General features: G+C 39.4%; 3 protein-coding genes across 5 annotated transcripts in view; 1 reads left to right on the forward strand and 2 right to left on the reverse strand.

The window, feature by feature from the left end:
- Positions 1-58: 58 nt before the first annotated feature.
- On the reverse strand, positions 59-5,709 carry LOC139449917 (uncharacterized). Its single transcript, XM_071231529.1, has 5 exons — positions 5,562-5,709; positions 4,496-4,575; positions 3,381-3,565; positions 2,463-2,577; positions 59-530 (listed from the first exon to the last, which is right to left on the reverse strand). Exons 1-5 carry the CDS (start codon positions 5,707-5,709, stop codon positions 399-401), a joined length of 660 nt encoding a protein of 219 aa, XP_071087630.1. The 3' UTR covers positions 59-398.
- A 744-nt stretch (positions 5,710-6,453) lies between these two features.
- Positions 6,454-7,041, forward strand: LOC139453749 (KRAB-A domain-containing protein 2-like). Its single transcript, XM_071235216.1, has one exon. The coding sequence runs from the start codon at positions 6,454-6,456 to the stop codon at positions 7,039-7,041; it is 588 nt and encodes a 195-aa protein (XP_071091317.1).
- A 3,186-nt stretch (positions 7,042-10,227) lies between these two features.
- Positions 10,228-27,778, reverse strand: part of LOC139454343 (1-phosphatidylinositol 4,5-bisphosphate phosphodiesterase gamma-1-like) — a 102,019-nt gene continuing 84,468 nt past the window's right edge. For 2 of the 3 annotated variants that reach the window (XM_071235975.1, XM_071235974.1), the window contains exons 30-34: positions 22,789-22,900; positions 21,949-22,110; positions 21,012-21,100; positions 20,091-20,236; positions 10,228-13,240 (exon numbers count right to left, since the gene is read on the reverse strand). In XM_071235975.1, the coding sequence (XP_071092076.1) occupies positions 13,195-13,240; positions 20,091-20,236; positions 21,012-21,100; positions 21,949-22,110; positions 22,789-22,900 (555 nt within the window). In that variant the 3' untranslated portion in view covers positions 10,228-13,194. The remainder of the gene's footprint in view (positions 13,241-20,090; positions 20,237-21,011; positions 21,101-21,948; positions 22,111-22,788; positions 22,901-27,778) is intronic. The other variant, XM_071235976.1, reaches the window with a different exon arrangement.

The raw sequence follows: 27,778 nt of genomic DNA on the forward strand, positions 1-27,778 counted from the left end.
ACACATTAAATGGCCGGGCCGGGCCCGTGTGCGAAATACGCATCAGTCGGAAAGCGCACGTTAAATCTCCAAAGTAAGTAAGTAAGTACATCTGGGTCGTATTAGTTCGAGCGGGCCACGTCGCAGCAAGGATCGTGAAACAGACAATACTGAGTATGCTGAGGAGAAAGTATTCACATTGTTCATATTGTTTGTCCAAATATGGGACTGAGAGAAAGAATTATACCCATGTAGAACACAATTCATACTCAGTGAAATGTCCATAAGATATCAGGCATTGAAAACCATTTAACGACGTATGTCAACCATTCAGACAGCGACATTCGTTTGCCAATGCAGTGTTACTATTCAGTATTTCGTATTCGTGATATGTCCACAGTCTATTCCGAATACATCAGTTACTGTTGGTCCGCTGCGTACCACTCCTCTCCACGTCCGATGACACAACAGGCCAGTCTGGCTCCAGCATTTCCGTTTACCTTGCTGGACGGGTTCCCGCCTTTTCCAAGGTCATCCGTTCCAGCATGAATCTGCCAAACCAAGAAAAGCCAAAATATGTGTTTGAGTTTATTCACTGGTTGATTATCATTCCATTCTTGAAAATAACAAAGTCTCCATGTGTGGAGTGACCCCTGATTGTAATGACACTGATGGTGATTTTACATTCAATTTAGCTTATGTTGCATAGATGTGGTGTTTATAGTTTTGGCGTAATATTCAATCACCATCAAGAACTACTTTTTTGTTTGAAAAGGTTGGTTAAACATGAAAGTTTAGGAAACCAACGTTACCGACCAGTGATTCATACCATATTAAGTAAGTTCCATACGACGAAGTATTTCAGTGTTTCCACATTATAAATCTTGAATATGATGTATGACATTGGCCAAACAGTAACTAATGGATCCTTTCATGCTGATTATTTCCGTGACAAATATCTCCAAATTCTTCTTGGCGTTATTTATAATATACAACTAAAAAAGTGAATTATAAGATGCGCCCAAGTAATTTCAATTGTAATGGGAATGTTGATAGTAACAATGATGGAGTCCAGTCATGCATTCCACCAAATTCAGGCATCACGTTTGGGCATTTAAATCTGCTGTCGCACAATATTTTATCATTCCTTCATGAACATGGCATGACGGAAGATTTGAGAGGCACAAAGACGGCAAATAATAGGAGTGCATCCAACAGAGTTGTCCTTCAAAGGTATCTGGCGTCAACTGGGCCATCATTAAACAGTAATGAATGGTGAGAAGGCACACTGGTAAGGATCTTTCACGGTAGGAACGCCCTTCTTCGATGTCACACCATGAATCCAGGACAGTGCTTTGATTAGTTAGACGACAGTCATTTGCAAGTAGCCACATTCTACCAGGAGCCACTTGAGAGCAGCAAGATTGACGTCCAAGAGAGTCATCAAACACCCTCTTCTGGTAGATCACCAGAGGTGTTGTTTGGGATCATCTTGAACACAACAGACTTGGAACCAGAAAACCGGGCGAAAAGTCCATTTGTCTGACGAAAGCATGATCCTGTTCCGTGTCACTGACGCACGACTGAGGATTTGGAGGCACAGAAATATGGCCTAAAAATCCATGAACATTCCGCCAGCTATCCCTCATTGGGCAGACTCGGTACTGACTGGGGGTGTATCTCTTACGATTGCAAGCTGGATCACTCAAGACAACATCACAACATCAGTACAACCGAAATATCCGGAAACCAGCTGTTGTTCCCCAATCACCCTATAGCCTCAAGACTTCAGTTGAAGGGTGACAACGCCAGACCTCATCGTTTCAAGGTAGTGACCACGACAGCCTACCTCCAGAAGAACGCTGTGCCGACTCTGCCTTGGCCCGCAATGAGTCCAAATCGGAATCCGCTAGAGCACATTTGGGATATCCTTGGGTGTAGTTTACAGACACTGGAACATCATGTATAGAATCTGCGTGAATTGAAAAGAGTTGTCCTTCTGCACGCCCGACTAGTCGGAGAGGCGCTGGATGGAGGTCAGTGTAGGGTTTATTTACAACTGAACCTTTAAAGAACGGGTGTCAACGATGGACACAAAGTGATATTTGCATCCACAAAACCTGAAATCATCGAATGAACTCTCCATACCTAAAAGGGATATTATTTGGGGGATGAAACTATAACTATAACAAAATATAACCTCAGCTGACAACGGTGGTTTCTTATTGTTAGAGAAGCATTCGTTTACCCGAACTCATTTGTCAGTAGTTTCATTCCAACACTTGTTGCATTAGTCATTGAAAGATTCTGTGAGTGCTTCACTTTCTTCCTGCAGTATATTATTATAGTGTTGCGATCTGCGGATACAGTTTAGGGATAATTTTCTTGGGGAAATCCGATTTTTTTCTCTCACTATTTTTTTTTTTGTTCTGCATTTTCTTTTAAAACAGTGGGCGGGTAGGAATGGCGTCAGTTGAACTCACCACGATTGCCCTTCCCAATATGGAGTAGCGGCCATAGATATCAGCCATCCACTCACGACGATACTGTTTTACTTGGCCAGCTTGAACAGGAATGTTCCCAAAGTCACCCACGTGTCTGCAAGTACAACAAATCACAACTGTTAAAAATCAGCCTTGTTGTTACAACAACTACAGTTTTGTAATAATATCTCAGATCATTCCCCTATCACTTCTGGAGGTAAAAACGCCTATTAATTACTTGGAGTTTTTAAGTGCAAAGTCAGGATCCATTAGTCGTCGGTTCGAATTCCTGATTCTTTTCCGATTATGATCCTTATGTCTGGTTAACACTTGCTCAAGGATTTCGTCCCTCAGGTTGAATTTATAAACTCTCGCATTTAACTGACACCCTTTTAAAACGTTGTTCAAATCTGCGTTACATACAACGCAATCACTCATTTTGTATGTAAACATTGACAGAGCAAGTCTCCATAATGATAATAATAATACTGTGTATATGTATAATGCACAAAGCGTGCTTAAAGTGCTACATTATTACCCCAAAAATGTGCACTCGGTTTTAATTCTCAGCTCCCTGGGGAATATACACCCTAAGCTACAGTCACGTGTACATCGCCATCTCACCCCATCGGGTATACGTAGCCATTCACTGCTTGTACACAGAGGCACATTTCGAACAATGTCACTTGCCTAAGGAGACACCCTATGTGTCTTGCGACGAGCATGGAGATCGGCTGGTTGTTACACATGCTATTAGCCACTGGTATGACTGCTGCATTTCAATAATTAATGTTCGTACAGACCGTCATGTAACATTGCAGACAGCAACATCAATTACAATGATAACTTAAAATACGAAAAATAACGTAAAATGTGACTCGTACATGTTAAAAATACAAGTGATGTTTAATTTGAAACCTTTTCTCATCTAAGGGAGCCCCGTGGGTCATGTTGAACGGATTGTAATGGCCTCCTGTGCTGGTGCATCCGTTAGACAGGTCACCGTATTGATGCACGTGCATGCCATGCTCTTTCACTGGGTCAGAGATCGGGAAACCCTTCAGGGTGACCTTGATTAATAGGTCACCATAGAGGCCGCAGAACTGTAACACAAAAACGAAACATCTGCATCTGTACCATGATGAAAAAGACGATTAGTATATAAGCACCCAAATATCTATCTATCTATCATCCTTTCATCCACCCATCCATCTACCCACCCGCCGATTCATTTATTTATTTATTTTTGTAACGATCATTTTACCATGCTCTCGTATATTATAAGAAATATATGTCTATACAATGATGTACCTTTTAAGAAATGTTCAAACTTCTGTTGAATTATAATTGATAGTTTTAAGTGAGCTCTGCACATTATGAACTATGAAATATTTGTATGTATACCGGAATTGTGTGAATGTGTTAACCTCAATAAGCTATGCATTGTAGTATAATTCAAATTCATTTCGGTTCAGACTGACCAGCGTAGATCGACGGGTTATAGCTGGACTGTTGTTTGAAGATATCTTCCCTCAACTACATATTTATTATCGTTTGTGGTACAAATCAAAATATTACACTAGTAATGTTTTTTTCTGTGCTCATTGCGGATATAAATCACAGATAAGAAATACATGTCTCACATTAAATAATTTGTTTTTAATCAAATTTGTTTAATGGCAAATATACATTGAAAAAGCTAGTCAAAGGCCAAATATTTATCAAAATATTATAATTAGTAGTAGTACTAGTGGGTCACCTGTGCCCAAATATATATAACTTCAAAATGTGAATTTGTGCCGATTTTAAAAGTCATCAGAACGTACCGTGATACGTAAACGTGAAGAAAATAGAAATCTTCAAAAATCTTCAAAAGGGGTGTTCTCCTTTGTCAGACCTAGCTGACGACATCAACATGACACCTGTCATGTACAAACACATATCATGAAAAGAAGGACAACTGGTCTTGAATAGCCGTCCTTTGATTTGTGTTAAGAGAAAGTGCCTGTTATGTAGGTACAACTGTCACTTACATCCATCTGAGAGAAGTCTACAGTGCCAGTCACCTTGTAAGGAGCTGCTGGGTCTGGCTGAACAATACAAGTGGCATATTCTGGAAAAGAAACAGAAAAGCGCCTTGACAAGTTACGTAAGCTTGCACCGCTGGTAAAATGACGTGCATGTGTATTTATGAAAGTAAAATCAACAAAAAACAATTCCATAATCATGAAAGAATATATCCTAAAAGCAGTGTTCATTTGTACGATTCCGTATAGATCATGAGCAATCGATTATGAATTACTATCAAGTAGTAATGATACCAGGTATTCGCGAAAAGGTGAGCGAACCCTGCTCCATCGGGGGCACCCGTCACAAACACATGCAAAAGAACAGTCAATTGTCTTGTATAATCACAAGTCAATCTAATTAAGGAAATGCTTGTTATTGTTAGGCATGTGAGCTTAAAAATTAGATATATGTGTATTTATACGCTTTATAAGGAATATCTTATGAAAAGGAAGTATATGCGTTTCGATGCAAGCAGGTGGGTTTATATTAGAATATGTGCGTTTAAGTAAGAATAAGCGTGTTTGCAACATTTACTTGTATTATATACGTTTATGTACGTGTTTGCGTGTTTATTTAATGTCAGATTCCAACGTAAGTATGTGAGTTTATGTCACTTTATGTGAATATGTGAGGAAATGTAATCATATCGTATTTACGTACATGTACACGTGAATGTATATAAGTTTATGCGTTTCAATGCAAGTATACGAGCTCGAGTAAGAATATACCTGTTTGTACGTTTGAGTAAGAACAACAGTCAACGTCAAGCTGATAATGGGTTTCCGCAGTATCAACAGTTATGCCCCTGTTGGACAATAAAAACTGTACATTGATTATCAATCAAAACACCATATTGGTCATTAAACGTAGGTCTGAATACATTTACAAGTTTTCAACACAATTATGGCAGCTCATCGGAGACATTCTCGTTTCGTCTGGTAGGTTCGTGTGCTTGTTTGCTAGATTCAGTTATATACAGGCCGGTCTGATAATGCTTGAATATTATGACTACGACGTGTATGTTCTTACCTTTGTGAGGAACACAGTTGTTCTGCGGTTGGCTAGACAACTTCTGAATCCAAGGGTTCGTGTTTAAAACTGACTCATGGGCATGCAGCAGAACACCCTGAGATACAACCACCAGCACAGTCGGGAGGTACGTCGCGATCGGCGACATCTTGGCTTATGGATGCAGAACGACGTGGGCAGTTTATATAAGGAGGGTCACAATATGGGACATACGGTTACAGTCTTGTCATTGTGACAGCCAGTAGGATTTTATATCACATATCACAAGTATGTGAGAAATAGAGTTTGTGTGTACCTATGTTACCCTTGCATGAACTGAGTGCAGACACAAAACGTATTCCAATATTATAAATATTGACTGATTTTGCATCATGTTTTCATATTTCCTGAGATAGAGATTTACGTTGACCTATTGTGACTTTTAATATATTTTAGATTCAATGTAATTGGTGGATTGTTGCACATTTTCAAGCAAAGGCATGTCTGGTCCAGATCGATTTTTACAGCCCGCCACACACTATATATATATATATATATATATATATATGTTACAGGAAACAAGTATAATCAGTGATTAAGTCTAATAACTGGAAATATCCGTGATTATGTCTAATAACTGATTCACTCGGTGGTTATGTCTAATTACTGAAATCTTCAGTAATTAGACATAATCACTGAAATGAACCAAGGGATTTTATACTTGTTTACTGAAAGCATGGTTTACCAAGATCATCTTACCAAGTTTGTTGTGTTGCGTCCCCTAACGTCTAAACGTGCTTCTGAAGTCGCCTATCAACTTTTGGACATATTTCTCCTACTTGGCGCTCCTTGTGTGCTCCAAAGTGACAATGGATCTGAATTTACAGCACAGGTTGTAACTGAATTGAAACTTATGTGGCCCTCATTGGTGATCGTGCAAGGAAAGCCTCGACATCCCCAAAGCCAAGGATCTGTAGAGACGGCGAAATGTGACATTACAGACATTCTAGTTGCTTGGCTTGGAGACAATGACACCAGTGATTGGACTGTAGGACTTAAGTTCGTCCAGTTTCAGAAGAATTCAAGTCTCCACAGTGGTATCAAAACCTCACCATTTGCAGCTCTCTTCGGATCTGATGCTCGGACTGGCCTTGCATCTTCAACCCTCCCACATGAAGTTCTTCAGCAACTGCAGTCAGAAGATGATCTACTTTCGGCCATTGAATCTCCTGTTTCCAATGCTGACAAGTCATTAGAAGAGCCCACTCCATCATCCAGTGACGCGTCAGAAGTATCAACTCAAACATCGCCCGCGTCCCAGGAAGATCAAGTAGCAGCACAACTTAACAGCATCATGCAGAACAGAAAAAGAGCCAGAGAAGCACGAGAAGAACAAGCCCAGCGCATGGTGAAACGCAGCAAACGTGTTTTGGGGCCTGTAAGTGTTGGAGACAATGTAACTGTTCCTATCCCCCATGTCGACAGAGGAAGATCCACGTAACGTAATTGGTGTAGTTATTGAGTGTAGTGACAATGACGTGTTCACAATTGCAGTCAACTAAACGGTGTCAGACCAATCGCTGCAAATGGCCAAGATGCAATGTAGTAATTCTAGATGTCATTCAAGTCTTTCATGTGCAAACAAACATTCCTGAGTGTCCATCTGACTGCTATTTGTCATACCATTCATGTCATACCATTCACGTCATTCCATTCACGTCATACCATTTTATGAAATAAAAGATTGAACTGTTTAAGCTTATTTCTGTGATTTTTGTGTAAGCTATCTGGTTACAGGAGGTTGTATTTACTTTGATAGCTAATCTAGTTTCAAAACTAGCACACATTATAAAAACAAGGCAGGGATATGCTTTCAGTATACACGCAGACACCATATATAAAATACATATACACACACATATACACACACATGATATTTCCACACACACGCAATACAATATATATATATATATATATATATATATATATATATATGTGTGTGTGTGTGTGTGTGTGTGTGTGTGTGTGTAAAAATGTGCGTGTATGTATTCATATATATATAATTTTTTAATTTGAAGTTTACACGATATACGTCTTTTCCATTGGACGAGAGGTCGGTCACATGACCGCGAAAATGACGTTCATAAGTGTATGAACGACACAATTTGGCGTTCATACGTTTTACACGAGACCGGGTTCTTGAAATGACATAAACACTGACGGACTACTTCCACATTCCTGGGGAAACCCCTGGGAATTCCCTAGAACGAAAACGTGCATAAGCGTTCTTTCTGATCATTTAGAACCTTTATTCTTGGTCTCAGCGTTTCAGCATACTTTGAGAAATGTCAGAGAGCGTGACTGCATGGTTGTTCACGAATATCCTCGCTACGGCCTATCCTAATGAACAAACGAAGAAATGCACATCTAAACTATCGTAGTATCGACTCGATCCGTGCCTACGCTGACATTGACCGTCTCCAGCAATCTATGAATTTACCTTTGTGTCTGTTTGACGCATCATTATTCACCTTTCAATGATCGGCCAGTTGATCAATGACGACTAACACATGTAACCGCCAAAGGTTCATCAACAACTTCGGAAATCTCTCCCGTTACGTTTATCGTGTCGGCCATTTTGACGTCTTGTACTTGATGTAAATGTATTACGACGCGCTGTCATTGTGACTGACTTACTGAGGTAGTTCTTTACAGACCTTTCTCATCTAATGACGATATGATTTGAACACATGTGCTGCGTAAGATGTTTCTGAAGAGTAAGTTGTGCATCCATACGCCCATGTCACCTCTCTTTTTGAGGAACTATTTTACTCTGCGTTGGTTGTTGTATGGCTGTCAGTGTAAACATGAAGTCACATGTACTAAATAAAATTATGTTTAGATCTAGGCCTACATCTTTTGAGGTAAGAAATTGTGATAAAAAAATTATAAGAATTGACCTTCACTTTGTGTGAGTTCATTGGAGTATGAACCTTCATAGAGTGAGGGCCAAACATTGTATGAACGTCGTTGCAAGCTCCAACGTTCATACAGTTTGGCCCTCACTCTATGAAGGTTCATACTCCAATGAACTCACACAAAGTGAAGGTCAATTCTTTAATGTATATATATATATATATATATATATATATATATATATAATACACACTATATATAATATAAACAAACAAACAAACACCCGACTCATAAAAATAATAACACAAATCATTCGCAAATTCAATCATTTACTAAGCTGAAAAATTCATTTTTAAAACCAAAACAAAACCATATGTTGGATGATTTAAGTAGGAGATTTTTCAAGGACTGACGAGCAGAAACTAACTGTGTAAACATTTCTTACATACACAAGTTTATACATGAAGTTTAAACTGTGTACTTTAATAATCTAAGCTGAGACATATAAGTATTGCACATACATTTCCATTTATATGAATGAAGTGTTGTTTCGAGTTGTTTAAACCTAACATCCAGAATGTAACCTGCGAAACAAGTTAAGTGCCTTGCTGTCTTTGATGTCATATGGCTCGAACATTGTCACATGTGACACTGATCTCACTTTGATAAATAGGCACGTAATGCAGTATACCGGACACCTTCCGCCATCTTGGCAAAGGTCGTACGCGTGCTCTTTCCTTAGAAACGGTTTCCAAGCTTTTCAGACGCCATTTTTGTCGCCTCGCTAACACAACAGGGGCTTGGGGTAGGTTGGTTGTTTCGTTGTTTCGTTTTGTTTTGTTTTTTTTGGGTGTGTGTGTGTTTTTGTTTGTTGTTGTTGTTGTTTGGGTGTTTATTTAATTATATTTGTTGTTGTTGATTTTGTTTTTTCTGTGGGGGGGCTCTCCCCCCCCACCCCCAACACCCCCACGCTTGCTTTTTTTAAACCTTCATATAGTCTGTGTATAACATAACGAGCCAATGTGTGTAGTCGAACTATTTAACCAGCTGATGTCACATGTGGACCAAATGACATGATGTTCTTGAAAAAATTGTTATAGGTTTTTGACATTTCTTTCTTGTATCTTGTGAAATCGAAATCTGATTATGAAAAACATGGTCAGACGTTTCAGAACATATATACCCTTATCTGTATAATGTATGATACATAAGGAAAAAATGCAATCCCGTTTTATAGAAATATTGTTTCTGTTTTCTTGATAGGTGTGCATTTGGATGGTAACTCAATGTACAATACATGCAATATTGAACATATATTAGACATATAGTCCTGTAAAAATGTTAAGAACCGCTTTCTTTATCCATGTATTTCCATGTTTCCATATAAACAGTTTTTCACTTAAAATCGTATCCTGTTTATATTTCATGACAATTCACATTTCTTTGATGAGATTCTCATATTGAAATACAGAAACCGAAATCAATCATCTAATTACCTGTTTTGTAACTGATCAGAGGCAAAGTTACCCTTTCAACTCTCACTTTGTTTCCTTGTATTATACCATATCAGCCAGTACACGCGACAATCTCGAGGAACATACAGTGTTGATGTCTTAACTACCCAGGAGAAAGACAAATTGTTCGTCGAAAGGCCAAATGAAACTACTGACAGAAATTGTTTCAAAATTATTTTCAAGAAATAATTAAGAGTTCAAAAAGTCAAACAAAACATGGCTCAACTATGAACATATCAATATGTAGCATGCACAATTTACAGTTCAGAAAACTAATCAGGTCAGGTTTGTTACCAGTATTAATTAAGCTTGTTTCAATGTGGCGATTGTGGTAAATGTAACAAATGAGAAGACAATTGGTCACTGGAATCAAATGGAGAAGAATATATACTCTTTTTTTATGGAAACTTTACTTCACGGATTATTCATAATCAATATACGATTTAATTAAAACTGTGTTTATTATATATTTTATTAAAAACTGAACAAAAACACTGTAACTGTGATTGTCATAATTCACCAAACTAAAGATAATTTAAAAGGTAGGAAAACTTGAAAAAAACTGTATTTGGCAATACAGTACTTTGATCATAGAGCTGATACATAATACAAGAAGCAAAACAAAGCACAAACCAGAGTAGATAACAAGGAATATGGCAACAGTAAACCTTGTACTGCTGGTGCAATGTCGAACAATCATCAACGTATGGCAAGTTGTTTAGGTGTTTTTCCTATGAGAAGGAATTGACATTTCAAAAAATCAACATAAAAATTGCAATAAAAGCAACAAAACGTTTCCATAATCACAAGCAATCTCCGCTAAAAGAAGAATGAATCCATTGTATCATTCCTGCTATATCATAATAACGTCACAGGCAGTACATGATGAGTGTAGAATAGATACAAGATGGGTGCATCTACATGACGGATAAACAATTCCTATATTATATACGGTTGCGTTAATCGGTTGCCTTCCTTGTAATTCTGTTTTTCTTCCCGCTTTCATCTAAATGACATTTTAAGACGTAAATGACATTTTTCTGTTCGTCATCAATGGAATTTTCCTGTTCGTCATCAATGGAATTTTCTGTTTGTCATCAATGGAATTTTTCTGTTCGTCATCAAAGGATTTTTTTGTTCGTCATCAATGAAAGTTTTCTGGGGCGCGTTGCAAGCCACAAATCGCTTAGAGTAAGCAAATACATCGCTCATCCCGGGGTACGCAACAGCTTGAAGAGCTTGCGCACTCTGCCAAAATGGTGGCGCAATTACTGCTTGTTTGACTTTTTCCTAATGAAGAAAGTAATAGAAGCGGTTCGATGACGAACTGATGAGGTTATGGAGCTGACTGAGAAAATGATGGGGTATTAGCTGCCTTTGTCCCTCTCTCAGTAGATCCAGTCCAAAATTTCTTGTTCCGCTGTTGAACTCAACCGCCATTTTGGTTTGAGAACGAAGCGACCTCAGCCAGCGAATGGAACGACTGCAAGCGCCTGAAAGTAAGCGCCCCGTTTTAAGGCGAATCGATGTACATCGCTTGCAAGCGACTGGCGCTTTCCAACGCAACCATGTTCGTCATCATTTGGGTTTTTCTGTTCGTAATCAATTGGATTTTCCTGTTCGTCATAAACAATACAGATTCACGTTTCACAGATGCACACTCTGACATGAGTCACTGGTAAAAAGTTTGAAATACATGAATTCGGACGCGAGATTCATAAAACCAGTACAGGCACACTCAGTATCTCTTTGTTATCAACAAATAACAGTTGGCGTCATAACCATTATGACGATTTTACACACAAGTATAGTTTGAACGCATTCTGTATTGTCATTCTGATGAATTGATGAAATACATGCATCTGAATCTGCCGTTGTGCCCCTGGCCACTGTTATAATGTTGTTGCTAGGCAACTGTTTGTCGAACTATTTGTGGATTACTATATTAAGGTCCCAAAGACACGAAAAACTCTAAAAGTTGTCTGCAGAGAACGACGATGGAAGTTACACCGTATAATGGTAAGGTCATAATATGCAGGTATGAAGAAAGGGGACATTGCATGGTACAATCGAAAAGTTTACAATTTAGCTTATGTTGCAATTCTACATAAGTTCATACATATACATAAAAATATTATGCAAAAAAGTATCACAGTTAGTGCGAGAGAGGTGCATACTATAAATAAAAAGATACTTCAAAGTTTCAGTTTTCACTGTAGCAAATGTACACATTCCTGGGGTAAGGTCTTTTCAAGATTCATGCATTCATGTCGAGGTCGTGTTTCTGTGTAAAAATAGGTACTAAGCATCTGGAAGAACACGTTTAAGTTAATTAACATGGTTTTAGCATTGGAAATTTTAACACACGAGTACAAAAGGAAAGAAAAATGTATTTCTTACTGATGTTACATTGTTGACAGATCCAACAATAACGGACAAGCGTATAGATAAATACAGTAATTGCATATACGAGAACAGACAAATTAAATGATTAATAATGTGAGGTTTAGTTGGCTAAATATGATTAATCTCCACGTTTTAATGGATGATACAAATATTCAATAAACAACAACAATAAAATAATAAACAAGATATAATATACACATGCATTTACAGCCTTAATCTATGAATCAAGTCTTCCAACCATCGCACGCTTCCTGGAAGCAAAATGTACCATTTCAACATGTGAATTTTACATGGATCCATCACTTATGTCTACAAGATCACTATGTCGAGCACTAAATATGTAATCACGCTGATCAGCGAAGGACCTTCCTTTGGCACGATTACGTTAGACTGGACACCCAAGTAAATCCATTTACTAGTGCCATGTCGAATTGGATCTAATCTACCTTTCAGATTGCTGAACAGACACCATCAAACGTTTTGCAGAAATATCGAAACAGGACATGAAACATATTAAGATGCACTATCTAATATGAACCACATATCACATACAGCTAAATTTCGTACCAGCAATACAGGCATTGGAATGTTCCTCTTGTGTTGCCTCTTCTAGCTATCGTTACAGCTGGTTCTGATAATATGACATAGCATCATTCATTGTCATTTCTGTCTGATAACAATTGAAATATTTCCTTGAAGCTGTCACCCTTTCTGTCTGTCACAAGCACTACACGTGTGATCGGACTTAACCTCTTCCTGTGCGGTTTGCTTCTCTCAGGTTTCTGATGCCAGTGGGAGAAAGCTCCAGCTCCTTCTGCTCAAGTCTTTTTGTGCCTGGGAATGGTGAACTCTCCGTAGATGTTACTGTGGATAGGATAAAATGCAAATAGTGAGACGCTGATTGCGTTTAGGTTATGGTGAGGTATAAGCTGTATACCCCATGAACGAGTGAGTGAGTTGGCTTTTACGCCGATTCTGAACAGCATTTATGTTAAATACGTCAGCATGAGGTGGATAGCAAGGTCGAGGTTATAGATGTTTACCACCTTAGTGAAACCTACCATCTCGGCATGATACCGACAAACATAGAAACACATTAAGTGTGAATCTAAGATTCGCTCCCACTGTCATACGTTTTGGCTCGCCTAATGGACGCAATGATTCTGTACACTTCTTATAACCTAATAAAAAGGGATGGTGAGGGAGAATCTGGCAGAATGACATCTGATAAATCTTATTACAATCGTCACCTATCCTCGAGGATATGTCTCTGTCACCCCTATACATGTCAACTGTGATGATGTAACGATTAATGTTTCTTGGTAAAACAGTTTCTAGCTGGGGAAAGAATATTCATATGGGAAAATATTCCAGGGTTAGTAAAATACTAGAAATAAAATCCTTTGCAAACATTTCCACTGGAAACTTTTACCTAGGATATTACTTCTTTAAGAAAGATAAATATTCTGTAACAATGACACCTCACAATGTAATCACACCTGTCACCTGGATGTCACTGTCGTCATTAAACATGCCACCCCAAATGACACCTCTCAATGTAATCACACCTGTCTCTGTCGTCATTTAACATGTCACCCGAGGTGACACCTCTCAATGTAATCACACCTGTCTCTGTCGTCATTAAACATGCCACCCCAAATGACACCTCTCAATGTAATCACACCTGTCACTGTCGTCATTAAACATGTCACCTGAGATGACATCTCTCAATGTAATCACACCTGTCTCTGTCGTCATTAAACATGTCACCCGAGATGACATCTCTCAATGTAATCACACCTGTCACTGTGTCATTAAACATGTCACCCGAGGTGACATCTCTCAATGTAATCACACCTGTCTCTGTCGTCATTAAACATGCCACCCCAAATGACACCTCTCAATGTAATCACACCTGTCTCTGTGTCATTAAACATGTCACCCGAGATGACATCTCTCAATGTAATCACACCTGTCTCTGTCGCCATTAAACATGTCACCCGAGATGACATCACTCAATGTAATCACACCTGTCACTGTGTCATTAGACATGTCACCCGAGATGACATCTATCAATGTAATCACTCCTGTCTCTGTCGTCATTAAACATGTCACCCGAGATGACATCTCTCAATGTAATCACACCTGTCTCTGTCGTCATTAAACATGTCACCCGAGATGACATCTCTCAATGTAATCACTCCTGTCTCTGTCGTCATTAAACATGTCACCCGAGATGACATCTCTCAATGTAATCACACCTGTCTCTGTCGTCATTTAATATGTCACCCGAGATGACATCTCTCAATGTTATCACACCTGTCTCTGTCGTCATTAAACATGTCATCCGAGATGACATCTCTCAATGTAATCACACCTGTCTCTGTCGTCATTTAACATGTCACCCGAGATGACATCTCTCAATGTAATCACACCTGTCTCTGTCGTCATTAAACATGCCACCCGAGATGACACCTCTCAATGTAATCACACCTGTCTCTGTCGTTATTAAACATGTCACCCGAGATGACATCTCTCAATGTAATCACACCTGTCTCTGTGTCATTAAACATGTCACCCGAGATGACATCTCTCAATGTAATCACATTTGTCTCTGTCGTCATTAAACATGCCACCCCAAATGACACCTCTCAATGTAATCACACCTGTCTCTGTGTCATTAAACATGTCACCCGAGATGACATCTCTCAATGTAATCACACCTGTCTCTGTCGTCATTAAACATGTCACCAGAGATGACATCTCTCAATGTAATCACACCTGTCTCTGTCGTCATTAAACATGCCACCCGAGATGACATCACTCAATGTAGTCAAACCTGTCACTGTGTCATTAGATATGTCACCCGAGATGACACCTCTCAATGTAATCACATCTGTCTCTGTCGTCATTAAACATGTCACCCGAGATGACATCTCTCAATGTAATCACACCTGTCTCTGTCGTCATTTAACATGTCACCCGAGATGACATCTCTCAATGTAATCACACCTGTCTCTGTCGTCATTAAACATGTCACCCGAGATGACGTCTCTCAATGTAATCACACCTGTCTCTGTCGTCATTAAACATGTCACCCGAGATGACATCACTCAATGTAGTCAAACCTGTCACTGTGTCATTAGATATGTCACCCGAGATGACACCTCTCAATGTAATCACATCTGTCTCTGTCGTCATTAAACATGTCACCCGAGATGACATCTCTCAATGTAATCACACCTGTCTCTGTCGTCATTTAACATGTCACCCGAGATGACATCTCTCAATGTAATCACACCTGTCACTGTGTCATTAAACATGTCACCCGAGATGACATCTCTCAATGTAATCACACCTGTCTCTGTCGTCATTAAACATGTCATCCGAGATGGCATCTCTCAATGTAATCACACCTGTCACCTGGATCATGTTCAATACACCTGTCACCTAGACGTCACTGTTACACCTGTTCATGTAATGGCATCTAACATGGAAGATTGATAATAAAATATAGGATTTTTCATGTCATATAAAGGTCTAAAGTAACGAAGTGACATCTCATGAGCATACTGTACTGAATCTAATCAGTCAGGTAAACGTTGCGATTATTTAGGACATATAATGGCATGACAGTGACATTTCCAGGTAACGGGTATTGAGCTCGTTGTGGACAATCAGAAGTCTTTCCGCCAGACATCCCCTCACCCTCCAACCATTACCAAACACTGACATGAAAACGAACCAATAAAACAATCACAAAACACACAAAAACACAACGTATACTTACAAGCACTAAAGACACTTTAATACAATATCTTACTGCTGTGTCCTGTTAAGCGTGATTGAACGTATTTCAAATATATTAAATAAGTTGATGAGTTTGGAACTTCAGTGTAAACCGTTTTAAACAGGATTACAGTTAATTAAAAGTGACAAAACCCTTCCAATAACTTGTTACTTAATAAGTACATGGGTTCATGTATGCTGCTGGTAAAGCAAGGGTCATAATGGGAGGTAATGTTGGATTCGAACCTTCTACCAGGGGATCCTGTCACAGTTAGTGAACAAACCACAGCACAGAGACAAAACCACCCACCCACCCAACCATTTAATTTGAATATTAATTATGTCAAAAATGCTCTTAAATATGCACATGTGATCACATACAAACCGAATTGTTTAATAGGCATTAATTAGAAACTGACGGTTGACAAAGTAGACACAATTTATGGATAACTACTTCTTTTTAACACTGTAAAAAAACGACGTAAGTTTCGGTATAGATCCTTATACCGTTGCCAAGCAAGACTGAATGAGGGACATTGTACAGAAAATATACAGTAGGTGGAGGATGAAGTCATCTCCTCGGTACTCCATCCCACACCCAGATCTGCGACCCTTAAACCCGAATCAGCGCCCTTCCCACATCATCATCAGCCGCCTCCTCAAGCAGCAAGCCAATATTCACACCCACTACACATGCTCCAACTCCCTCAATACCCTGCTCAGAGCCAACGGAAGGTGCACAACCAAACCCCAAGAGCCTGAAGGTGTAGTTTACAAAATTGACTGCAACTGTGGACAATCTTACGTAGGTGAAACATCCCGCCCCAGCAACACCAGAATCAAAGAGCACAAGACCTAAACCATCCAATCAGACAGTAAATCAGCCATCTCGGACCACATCGTCCTAATTGCAACATCAACCGGGACAACGTCCAAATCCTCTCCAAAACACACTCCATGATTTCACTTAACGAAAACTAACTGAAACAGTCCACATTCGCCGCCACAAGCCATCAATCAACAGAGATCTAGGCTATTCATCCCATCCGCTTACAATGAACACATTAAGCAATAATCACTTATCCTGTTTAATTGGTTTCATGTCCTATCGGCTTCCACCCATCTGTTCTCTGTCCATCATGTTGTGACAGTATTCTCTTTCTGTTTTCATTACTTACTCATGTTATCCCACTGATGTATGCAATTGTTGTTACTATTAATCCTCCACCCACTATATATATTCTGTACAATGTCCCTCATTCATGGTTAAAAAGATATGGCAAGACAAAAACACTCGAGATGAAGCCCTAGCTCGAAAAAATCCCTCACTAAAGCCATCTGGGATATTAGTACGTGAACTCATTCGAAGTCACAATTGTGATGACATTCAGCCTCCAGAAAGTCACTACAAAGGGTTACACCCTCCCTGGACTTTAAAAACTCCCAAAGTTGACACTGCTTTAACATCAGAAGTTACTAAAAGAGAAAACCCCACCCTACTACGATCAGTAGCTATCACTAAAATTCAAACTACCTGGGACAGCTGGGGTCATATATACACCGATGGATCCAAGAATCCTATCAACAACAGTGCTGGTTACGGGATCCATATCCACAGCTCCAAACCCCAAGCACATTCAGTTCGCTTGCCTGATGGTCAGTCAGTATTCACGGCTGAATTGGAGGCAATTCATCATGCACTCAAACTCATACCGGAACTCCCGGAAGCAAAGGCAGTCGTCCTATCAGACTCGCTAAGTGCACATAGATATTCATGGAAATGAAAAAGCAGACTCACTGGCGAAGCTAGCTCTAGACAAAGCGGATATACAGCCTATTCCCTTTAGTAAACTAGAGATAAAAAGCAAAATCAAAGCGTCCATAGCAGAAAGTTGGCAAGCCCAATGGGACGCAAGTAAGATCGGCAGATGGCTATACAAAATTCAACCCAAGGTCCAACAAAAGCCTAACTCATACTCAAATGAAAGGAAAATTGAAATTGCTATCTCACGCCTCAGACTTGGTCACAGAAAGCACTATGACAAGGTTTGTTCATCTTGCATCAGGCTGAAACCATTGACCACGTGTGACTAGAATGTCAAGACAATGCCCCAGCCCGGGCTAGGTTAAAACAAGAATTGCAGTTAGATCCGCTATCTGTCATAAATCTCCTATAGCCAAGAGATGCAATAGCGAAGGCCAAACTAACTCTATTTCTGAGAGATGGACAGCTGCTCGAACGTATATAAACAGAGCAGCCAAGGATAAAAATGAAATCATATCAATATAAGAAAATAGAAATCATATCAATGCAAAAACAGAAATTATGTGAACACCGAACTCACAATAGATATGTGAACCCTTCTCACACACAGGAGTCCCAAAGAAGGACAGGTCAGCCGAAATTGCCTAGGCGGAAGGCGACCTCTAAAACACCTAATGCAACAACAACAACAACAACCCTCATTCAGTCTTGCTTGACAACGGTATAAGGATCTATACCGAAAAGTCGCCTTTACAGTAGTTGGTAGTGAATGGGTCTGTGAATAAGTGAGGTGAAATGGGGTTTAACGTCGCGTCCAAGATTATTGCACTTACATAGCGACGTGCATGCTCGTGTGTGTGTGCGTGGCTGCTTGTACTAATCCGGACTGATGCCGATTTATAGTGCTAGCTCACTGAGATACCATGCTGCAGTTTAACATGGATAGCCCACTCAGGCACAGTATATTGACTCCGAGCCGAAAAGTCATTGTTTTAGCCCCTTAATGCCGAGCGCCATAAGGTAACAACAAGTACCATCTTTTAACGTCTTTGGTATGACGTGGCCGGGGATCGAACCTCGGACTTCCGCTCTCCGGGCGGACACTCTACCACTAGACCACGGAGGCGGTCGGGGTCTGTGAATATATCATAAAGAATGGATATACAATATATTGGATAATCGAAGATGGTAACTGTGTAGCCAGTGAGGTGAGGTGAGGTCAAGTCCAAGATTGTTGCACTTATATAGTGACGTTCCATGCACGTGTATGTGTGTGGCTGCCTGTTCTAGTCCGGACTGATGCCGATGTTGTAGTGCTAGCCCACTCAGATACCATGCCGCAGTTTAACATGAATACCCCACACAGACACAGTATACTGACTCCGAGCTGACCAGTGCTTGTTTTAGCCCTTTCATGTCGAGCGCCAGACAGGGTAACAACAAGTACCATCGTTTAACATCTTTTGGTATGACGCGTCAAGGGATCGAACCCACGACAATCCGCTCTCCGGGCGGACGCTCTACTACTAAACCACGGAGACGGTACGTGCAGCAAGGAGTTGCATGCATGTATGTGGATATCACTTTTCAAACTAAGTGGCATGATGCTGAGCCTTGTGGTAACATCTAGAACATTCAACAATAAAATCATCCATTGCACTTAATGTATGTACGTAGTGACCATGGTGATTAAGTGCATATAAATTCAAACCAGGCATGCTTTTGTGTACAGTGTACATCTTCACTGACCTTGAGGTCTTTCGTTAGAGCCAAATAATACAATTTCGAAATAGAACTTGTACCACTTGTTTACATGCTGTACAGGGCAACCAATAAAACAATTTTAACCACGGAACCAATATGGTACATGTAGCATTAATGGTGGGACGGACATCAGAGTTTGTGAATAAAAAGCTGCCTATTGCACCAAACTGTTAGTACAAGTCACGATTATTGAATACGTTTCAAATGCATTTATATTTTCATCTGAAACGGCCAATTCTAAAATGGTTAAAACAAGCGTAGCGATCAAAAGGTTTCGGGCATTGGATATGCCATCATGGTTTGGTCACACAAATATATGAGTGGTATAGGAAAGCAGGTGTAACATCAAGCACATGCTGGTGGTGTGGACTCTAGATTCTTCTTCCCTATATATACCTATTCTTCTTCTTCTCCTCGAGAGACTCAAGAATCTTCTTCTCCGTATCCATCAGTTTCCGCACCTTCTGTGGGTCACGGTTCAAACTAGCCAGTGTCTGGTACATGTTCCTCACTTCTTCAGCAATGCGTGACAGACTTTCGTTCTTCCAATAATGTTGTATGTTATTAACGGATTTGGGGACATGGGCTACATTTTCCTGTTATGTTACCATTCTTCTATAATTCTAGCATGACTCAAACCCCAAACATTAAGATGTATGTCTATTCAATCTCAATCAATACAGGAAAACATACTGAAACGGAGTTACTAGTTTCACTCGTTCCCGTGACTATCACATTACATTACTCAAAACTCAAAACAATGATAACATGTATGTCTATTCTACCATGACGAAAATAAGGCTAAATATATATTCTGTGGTAAAGAAGGTAAAGTATGTTGTGGCTTTTATGACGCCCATCATTAATACTTCACGGTCTTGAACATACAACGTTCTTCCACTATGTTGTCATTTGTCGGCTTGTTGTTTTTTTTACAGAACTTTACATGAATTCATTGATTGATGGTTCATTTGAGACTTATGTAATACTATACCTACATAATGATCAAATCAACAGATAAATCATTGCTATTTATATGTATCGTCAGATACAATGTAGCTGCATTATTGCTGGGCAAGGGTGGTCGGGTAGCCTAGTGGTTAAAGCGTTTGCTCGTCACGCCTAAGACCCGGGTTCGATTCCCGACATGGGTACTATGTGTGAAGCCCATTTCTGGTGTCTCCGCCGTGATATTGCTTGAATATTGCTAAAGGCGGCGAAAAACCATACTCACTATTGCTTGGCAAGTTAAGAAATATACTACCAAATGTAACTCCTTCTTATATCAAACAATGGTGAAAACTGTGCACAAGTTACCTCTGTGTCGTTGATGGCAAGATGTATGAGAAGGGAGGACAACGGTAGGTTCTCACTGTAGGCGTTCTGTAAAGGCACACTGCGAAAACCTGGAGGTAAGACAGTGAGTGAGTGTTTTGTTTGTTTGTTTTGCGCTATGTTTAACGTTCAACTTGGCAATATCCTAGCTACATAACGGCGGCGTGTCACTAATCTTGTCCTGACCAAACAAACCAGCGATTGTTTGTTTGTTGTTTAACGCCGCACTCAGCAATATTCCAACTATATGACGGCGATCTGTAAATAATCGAGTAAGGACCAGACACTCCAGTGATTGACATCATGAGCATCACGCAATTGGGATTCGATGACATGTATCAACCAAGTCAGCGAGCCTGACCACCCGATTCCGTTAGTCGCCAAACCAGTGATTGACATTGTGAAAAACGATCCACATCCATGGGTACAGTGACACTAAATCAACCAAGTTATCGAGCCTGACCATTTATCATATCTTGCATTAAGGTACTAGAAATAATTCAAGCAAAAGTAACCGAGCAAAGCTAAATGTAATGCAAGGGGAATTGTAATACTGGGTGTGTTTACGTCTGCTGGTTGTGAAGATGTTCATAAAAAGGTTCACTTGCCATACTATACTGGCGAAGATATTTTAGATAAAAGGACGAAAATGATACCAGTAGGACAGTTTTGCCGCTCTCAGCAATATTCCAGCTACATGACGGCGGTCTGTAAATAATCGAGTCTGGACCCGACGCTCCAATTTTTGACAGCATGAGCATAGATCCACGCAATTGGGATGGATGACATGCATCAACCAAGTCACCGAGTCTGACCACCCGATCCCATTCGTTGCTTCTTCCGACAAGCATGGGCTGCTGAAGACCAATTCTTAACCGGATCTTCAGGGTGTGTGTCTCTGAGAGGAACCGTTTCTTACCTGCCCTGAGAGCTAACACTGGGATCGTAGCTTGTGCAAGAACCTTCTGGTCAATCACCTCGTTGTCTGAACACAACTCAAACCTCAGCAAGGCCATTGGTGGGCACACAATGTCAAGGACGTGAGCTTCATCATCCCATACTGGCGTTAGGCCGTTGTTTTCTTAAATGAAATAATAAAACAGAAATAACAAAGTAAACATAACTGTATTAATGATGGATGCGGGTGGAACAGGAGGAGTATCGATCATATGATGTTATATATTCATGATTCACGCTTTAGAGAGTTATGTCCCTTTGCGTCCCAGGGATCGCTGACTGTAGGTTCCAGTTTTATCACGTGACCTACGAACAATATATGTCATATAAAAACACATAAACATGATAAACACGTTTTTACCTGATTTTGATTTCTTCAAGTCTCAAAATGGACAAAGTTTTTATGTATACACTCTACCGATTTCATCTGCAAACCTAAATGGGTACTTGCAGCCCTGTAGTAAAAGGCATAGAGTTGTGTCCCCTATCGGTTGCAGGTTCCGCTTACTATGGACTTAAGTCCTCTCTTCCTAATAATGATAATAGTCTATCCACAATATATCCATGTTCGGGTTTTCACTATTAGTTTACTTACACAATAGTGAGTGAGTATGGTTTTACGCCGCCTTTAGCTATATTACAGCAATATCACGGTGGGGGACACCAGAAATGGGTTTCACACATTGTACCCATGTCGGAAATCGAACCCGGGCCTTAGGCGTGACGAGCGAACGCTTTAACCCTTAGGCTACCCGACCGCCCCTTACTTACACAATAAAAAGGCACTGAACGTTTGCCCTACCTTCTCGTAGACCGGTCCTGATTCTCTTGTTGTCTATAGGGATTCCCATCACTTCCATCACAATGAAAGGTCTCAGACAAGCTCCGACCGTTAACAGTCTGCCGCAGTGTATCTGGAAATACATATAGACATATGCGAGTGTTGTTTTATGCCACGGACCACAGATCTTAAATCAAGTTTCCATCCTTGCCAAAATAGGCTGGAATTAAGGAGTTATATTTTGGCTGGATTAAAAAATCAAGAAACGAACTGAACATCCGGTTCGTAAACAACATGGATTTCAACGTTCAGGACTTGCCTACTAGGCGTCGACAGATATTTTCCAAACCTTTTCATGTTTTTAATCAAGGTGCTCAAGTGATTTGATGCACTTCGCTAAGTAAGCCCAGCTTTATTACAATATAGATCTTCATTATTGATCAGATCAGATCGTCTTGACTGGGCGCAGCCATTTTGTTTGAAGCAAATGCACCTGTTATGAGAGGTGGAATCTGATTGGTTAATAGGATCACCCACACCCTCTTTGCTGCATTTTTTTAAATTTTAATCTGTAAATAATAATAATAATAATGATAATAATAATAATAATAATAATTAAAGCTGCAAGCAGCAATGGCGGGCTCCAAGTAATACTGTGCACAAACGTCCATGTTCGAATCCTCAAAGGGTTTCCTTGTACCACATTCGTCAAATGTAGGCACCACTTGCCGGGTATCGTCGCTTCGAAATTGTCGTGTGCAGAAATCTGTTCTAAACCCATATCCGACCTCGCACATGTTCGAATCCTGAAAGGGGTTGCTTGTACCGACGACGTCAAATGATAGTCACCGCACATCGTCGCTACTAAATTTGGGTGTTCCAAGGTGATCCCAAAATTAATCAAATATTACCACCAAGCAGTGTTACTTTTAGCATGCAACCAAGAACAATAGGATGCATCAACAATAGGATGAATATGGCACACCAACTTCATGTAAACTTACAATAGTTTCTGTCAACAACCTTACAAGATATGATCTTTAAAGTAAAGTTTCGGTGAAAATGAATATCAAAACCAAAATCCATTATGGCCGCAACTGAAACAGATATGACAAACGTGGATTCATGCAGTGGATTCAGGGGAATATGCATTTGAAGACAGGTACCCCAAAGGCACTTGGGCCCACGGCCTAGGAATTTGTGTGGTATCTAGTACTTAACTATCTGCAAACGCATTCAAAATTTCAACACAATCGAGCCAGTGTTTTTTTCTGCTAGCTCTTGAAAAAAACCCGGCGGAATAATAAATAATTATAAAGATGCAAGCCGCATTGTCGGGCTACGAGTGACACGCACGCACGCACAAACGTACGGAAAAACGAAGGCACTACCTTGGCATTTAAATAGTATCTGGAACTCAACTGTCTCCATACGCATACATAATTTAAACATAATCGAGGAACTGAGCGAACGATAAATGGTGCTTTGACAATGCTGTGGCCTTATAGGACACAAAAACGACAGCTTTAATACCACTTAGCGCAAAGCGAATGAGCCTCAGTGACTGAATGAAGGGAGTTTACTGCCGCAGGGCTCACTTGCGGACAATCAAACGCAGCCAAAGACCCAGCCCCGCTCAGGACGGGCGCGCCGACACGGCTTGGGTTGAGACGGGATCGCATCGGTGGGGTAACATCGGCATTATTACAGATATAAGGCGGGAAGCCCAAGGTAAATATCTTGCCAATTACTTTAAAATATTATGACACATGAAAAAACTGTATTTATTAATGAATGTGCTGTATCGGTGTTCATAATTCCTTGTATATGACTTAACTATAGTCTTTATTTTCAATCTGGTAGTTCACTGGTCCGTTTTGACTAACAGTTTTCGTCAGAATTATGGTCCGTTTTGCTGCTTGCCGGTTTGGGTCTCTCAAAAGGGAGGTAACTCTCTTCGTCCCATGCCTCATTTTCGACCGACATTTTCAGCAGGTGAGGACAGGTCATATTTGTGCATGATTGAAATTGACATAATACGGCAAATAAGTATTATGCCATCATTGTTTTCCTGTAAATATGTTTACAAACGGATATTTGATGTTCATGTTGACTAACATGTAGCCATAATGTAGGAGACGTGAGTTTTTTGAAAATTAAATCGTAGCCTTGGGTCATGTCGCGGCTCTCGGCTTATCGTAGCGTGAAGCATGCATTCTCGGTTATCGCAGTACGTGTCATGTAAGTTGAACGGAATAAACCGCGCTCACTAACCTTTATGGTTATTCGCGTTCTCTATAGCTGATGCAGTTTTGTTATCCATTTTATCAAACTTTTCATATTAAACATAGAAGTTCATTATTTACATTTGTCGCGCGGCCTCGTGCTGGACTTGACAAGGAAGCGAACTCCAAATCGCGGAACAGGGAAAAGTTTAGTATTGATGCTCGAATAGGACCAAATAGACGACACAATGCCACCAACCACAAAGTAGGATGATGCCAGACTTCAGTGATTTATTCGGAGTAGTATCTGTTATAATTAATAGGTATTCAATGCATATTTCCAAAAAAAAAAAAAAGAATTCTTTTAGAATGTGTGTGGGGTGGGTGGGGTTTGTACTGTTTTGAAGATTAGATATTTTACAGCCACACCTTTATTTATTTAAAACTTTGAGGTTGCTTTTTTTGTAAAAGCAAATTACATTGCAACAATGACAAATGATCTTTTGTCCCATGTGGGCGGTTGGGTAGCCTAGTGGTTAAAGCGTTTGCTCGTCACACCGAAGACCCAGGTTTGATTCCCAACATGGGTATAATGTGTGAAGCCCTTTCAGGTGTCCCCCGTTATATTGCTGTAATATTGCTGTAATATTGCTAAAGCGGGTAAAACCATACTCACCCACTTTTGTCCGTTGATGGAGGCTGGGATTTTGTATTGAACATTAGATATTTTTGCAGCCACAGCTTATTTTATTTATAACTTTGAGCTTGATTTTTTTGTTAAACAAAAGCACATTTGATAGATAATTTTACAGACACGGCTTTATTAATTTAAAACTTTTAGCTTGTATAATTTTGAAAGAGAAATACATTGCAACAATGACAATCACTTGTAAAGACATCACCTGTTAGGTCCAGTATCTGTTATAATTAATATAGGTATTCAATGCATATTTCCAAAAATTAAGAATATCTTAGAATCAAGATAATTTCATTTATTTCAATGTTTGATTGAACAAAAAAGGGGGGGGGGGGTTACTGTTTTGAAGATTAGATATTTTACACACACACCTTTATTTATTTCAAACTTTGAGGTTGATTTTTTTAAAATGAAAAATACATTGCAACAATGACAATTTATCTTTTGTCCATTGACAGGAGGTTGGGATTTTGTATTGAAGATAAGACATTTTTATGACGCGTGAAGATCCAGGGTAGAAAAAGTCTTCAGCAACCCATACTTGGGTTAATAGGTGACTAACAGGGTTGGGTGGTCAGGCTCGTTGACTTTGTAGTCGTATCCCAATTGCGTGGATCGATGTCAATCACTGGATTTTCTTTGTCCAGACTCGATTATTTACGGACCACCGTCATATAGCTGGAATATTGCTGAGTGAGGCGTTAAAGAACAGATATTTTTACCGCTTTATTTATTTTAGACAATGAGCTTGATTTTTTTTATGTAAAAGAAAAATACATTGCAGCAATGACAATTATGTTTTTTGGATATAAACCCAGATTCGTCTTCAGAAAAAGCAGTGCCTGTGTTTGCAAATTTCAGTATTGATGGCTACAGCTGAATTCTATTCTCATTTTATAACACATAAAATCAGAAATGATAATTAAATCATGGTATTCACCTTTAAGCTGAGTTAAACAACAAACAAACAACCTTTCAAGCTACAAACAAAACATGCTCATGTGTGGTTAAGAATAATAATCAAGAGAGATTATTGGAGATACATTGGACTTATCAGCTCTTGTATATCCTGGAACCTAAACAACCACGGTATCATTTAACCCTGGGTTTCGAATCCGATCTGTGACCGATCATTGGATTGTCTGGTCCATTATCGATTATTACAGACTGCTATCACAGGGCTGAAATATTGTTAAATCTGGCGTTAGACAACAATCAAAACTTTACATCAAGCTGAATCTTCAAGTTGGATCGAGATTTGACCTATTGTGCAAGAATTTTACAGTTATAGTAAAGAGTGAAGAAAAGTGTGTGTTTTCAGTTTTTACATTTTGAAGTTGTTGAAGATCAATGAAGAATCATGCGGGATATTTGCAATTTAATTATTTAAGTGTGAAGAAAACAAGGTGTTGTGTTGTCAATTTCTAGATTTTGAAGTGACAGGATGTTTAAACTTTAGTACATTGGTTTAAAAAACCAACATGGTAATTTCTAAAACAATATTAGGTAACAGATTAACATTTAGTCACAGAAATAAACTTATGTGATTTAATAATATATATCTACAAAATAAGTAAAATATGATTTCACGTTATGGTAAAGAGTGAAGAAAAGTGTGTGGTGTCAGTTTTTACATTTTGAAATTGTTGAAGATCAATGAAGAATCATGCAGGATATTTGCAATTTATTAAAGTGTGAAGAAAACAAGGTGTTGTGTCAATTTCTCAATTCTTCGATGTTTAAACTTTAGTATATGGTTTCTAAAACAATATTAGGTAACAGAGATTAACATTTAGTCACAGAAATAAACTTATGATATTTAATAATATATATCTACAAAATAAGTCAAATATGATTTCACAGGTATGGTTGGTTGGTTGGTTTGTTGTTTAACGCCACACTCAGCAATATTCCAGCTATATGACGGCGGTCTGTAAATAATCGAGTCTGGACCAGACAATCCAGTGATTGATATCATGATCTTTGATCCACGCAATTGGGATCGATGACATGCATCAACCAAGTCAGCGAGTTTGACCACCCGATCACAGTTCTAGTAAAGAGTGAAGAAAAGAGTTGTCAGTTTTTA

This window comes from Haliotis cracherodii, unplaced genomic scaffold (assembly GCF_022045235.1).
Source record: "Haliotis cracherodii isolate W230 unplaced genomic scaffold, xgHalCrac1.p SCAF_10, whole genome shotgun sequence".
NCBI classification, from domain to species: Eukaryota; Metazoa; Mollusca; class Gastropoda; order Lepetellida; family Haliotidae; genus Haliotis; species Haliotis cracherodii.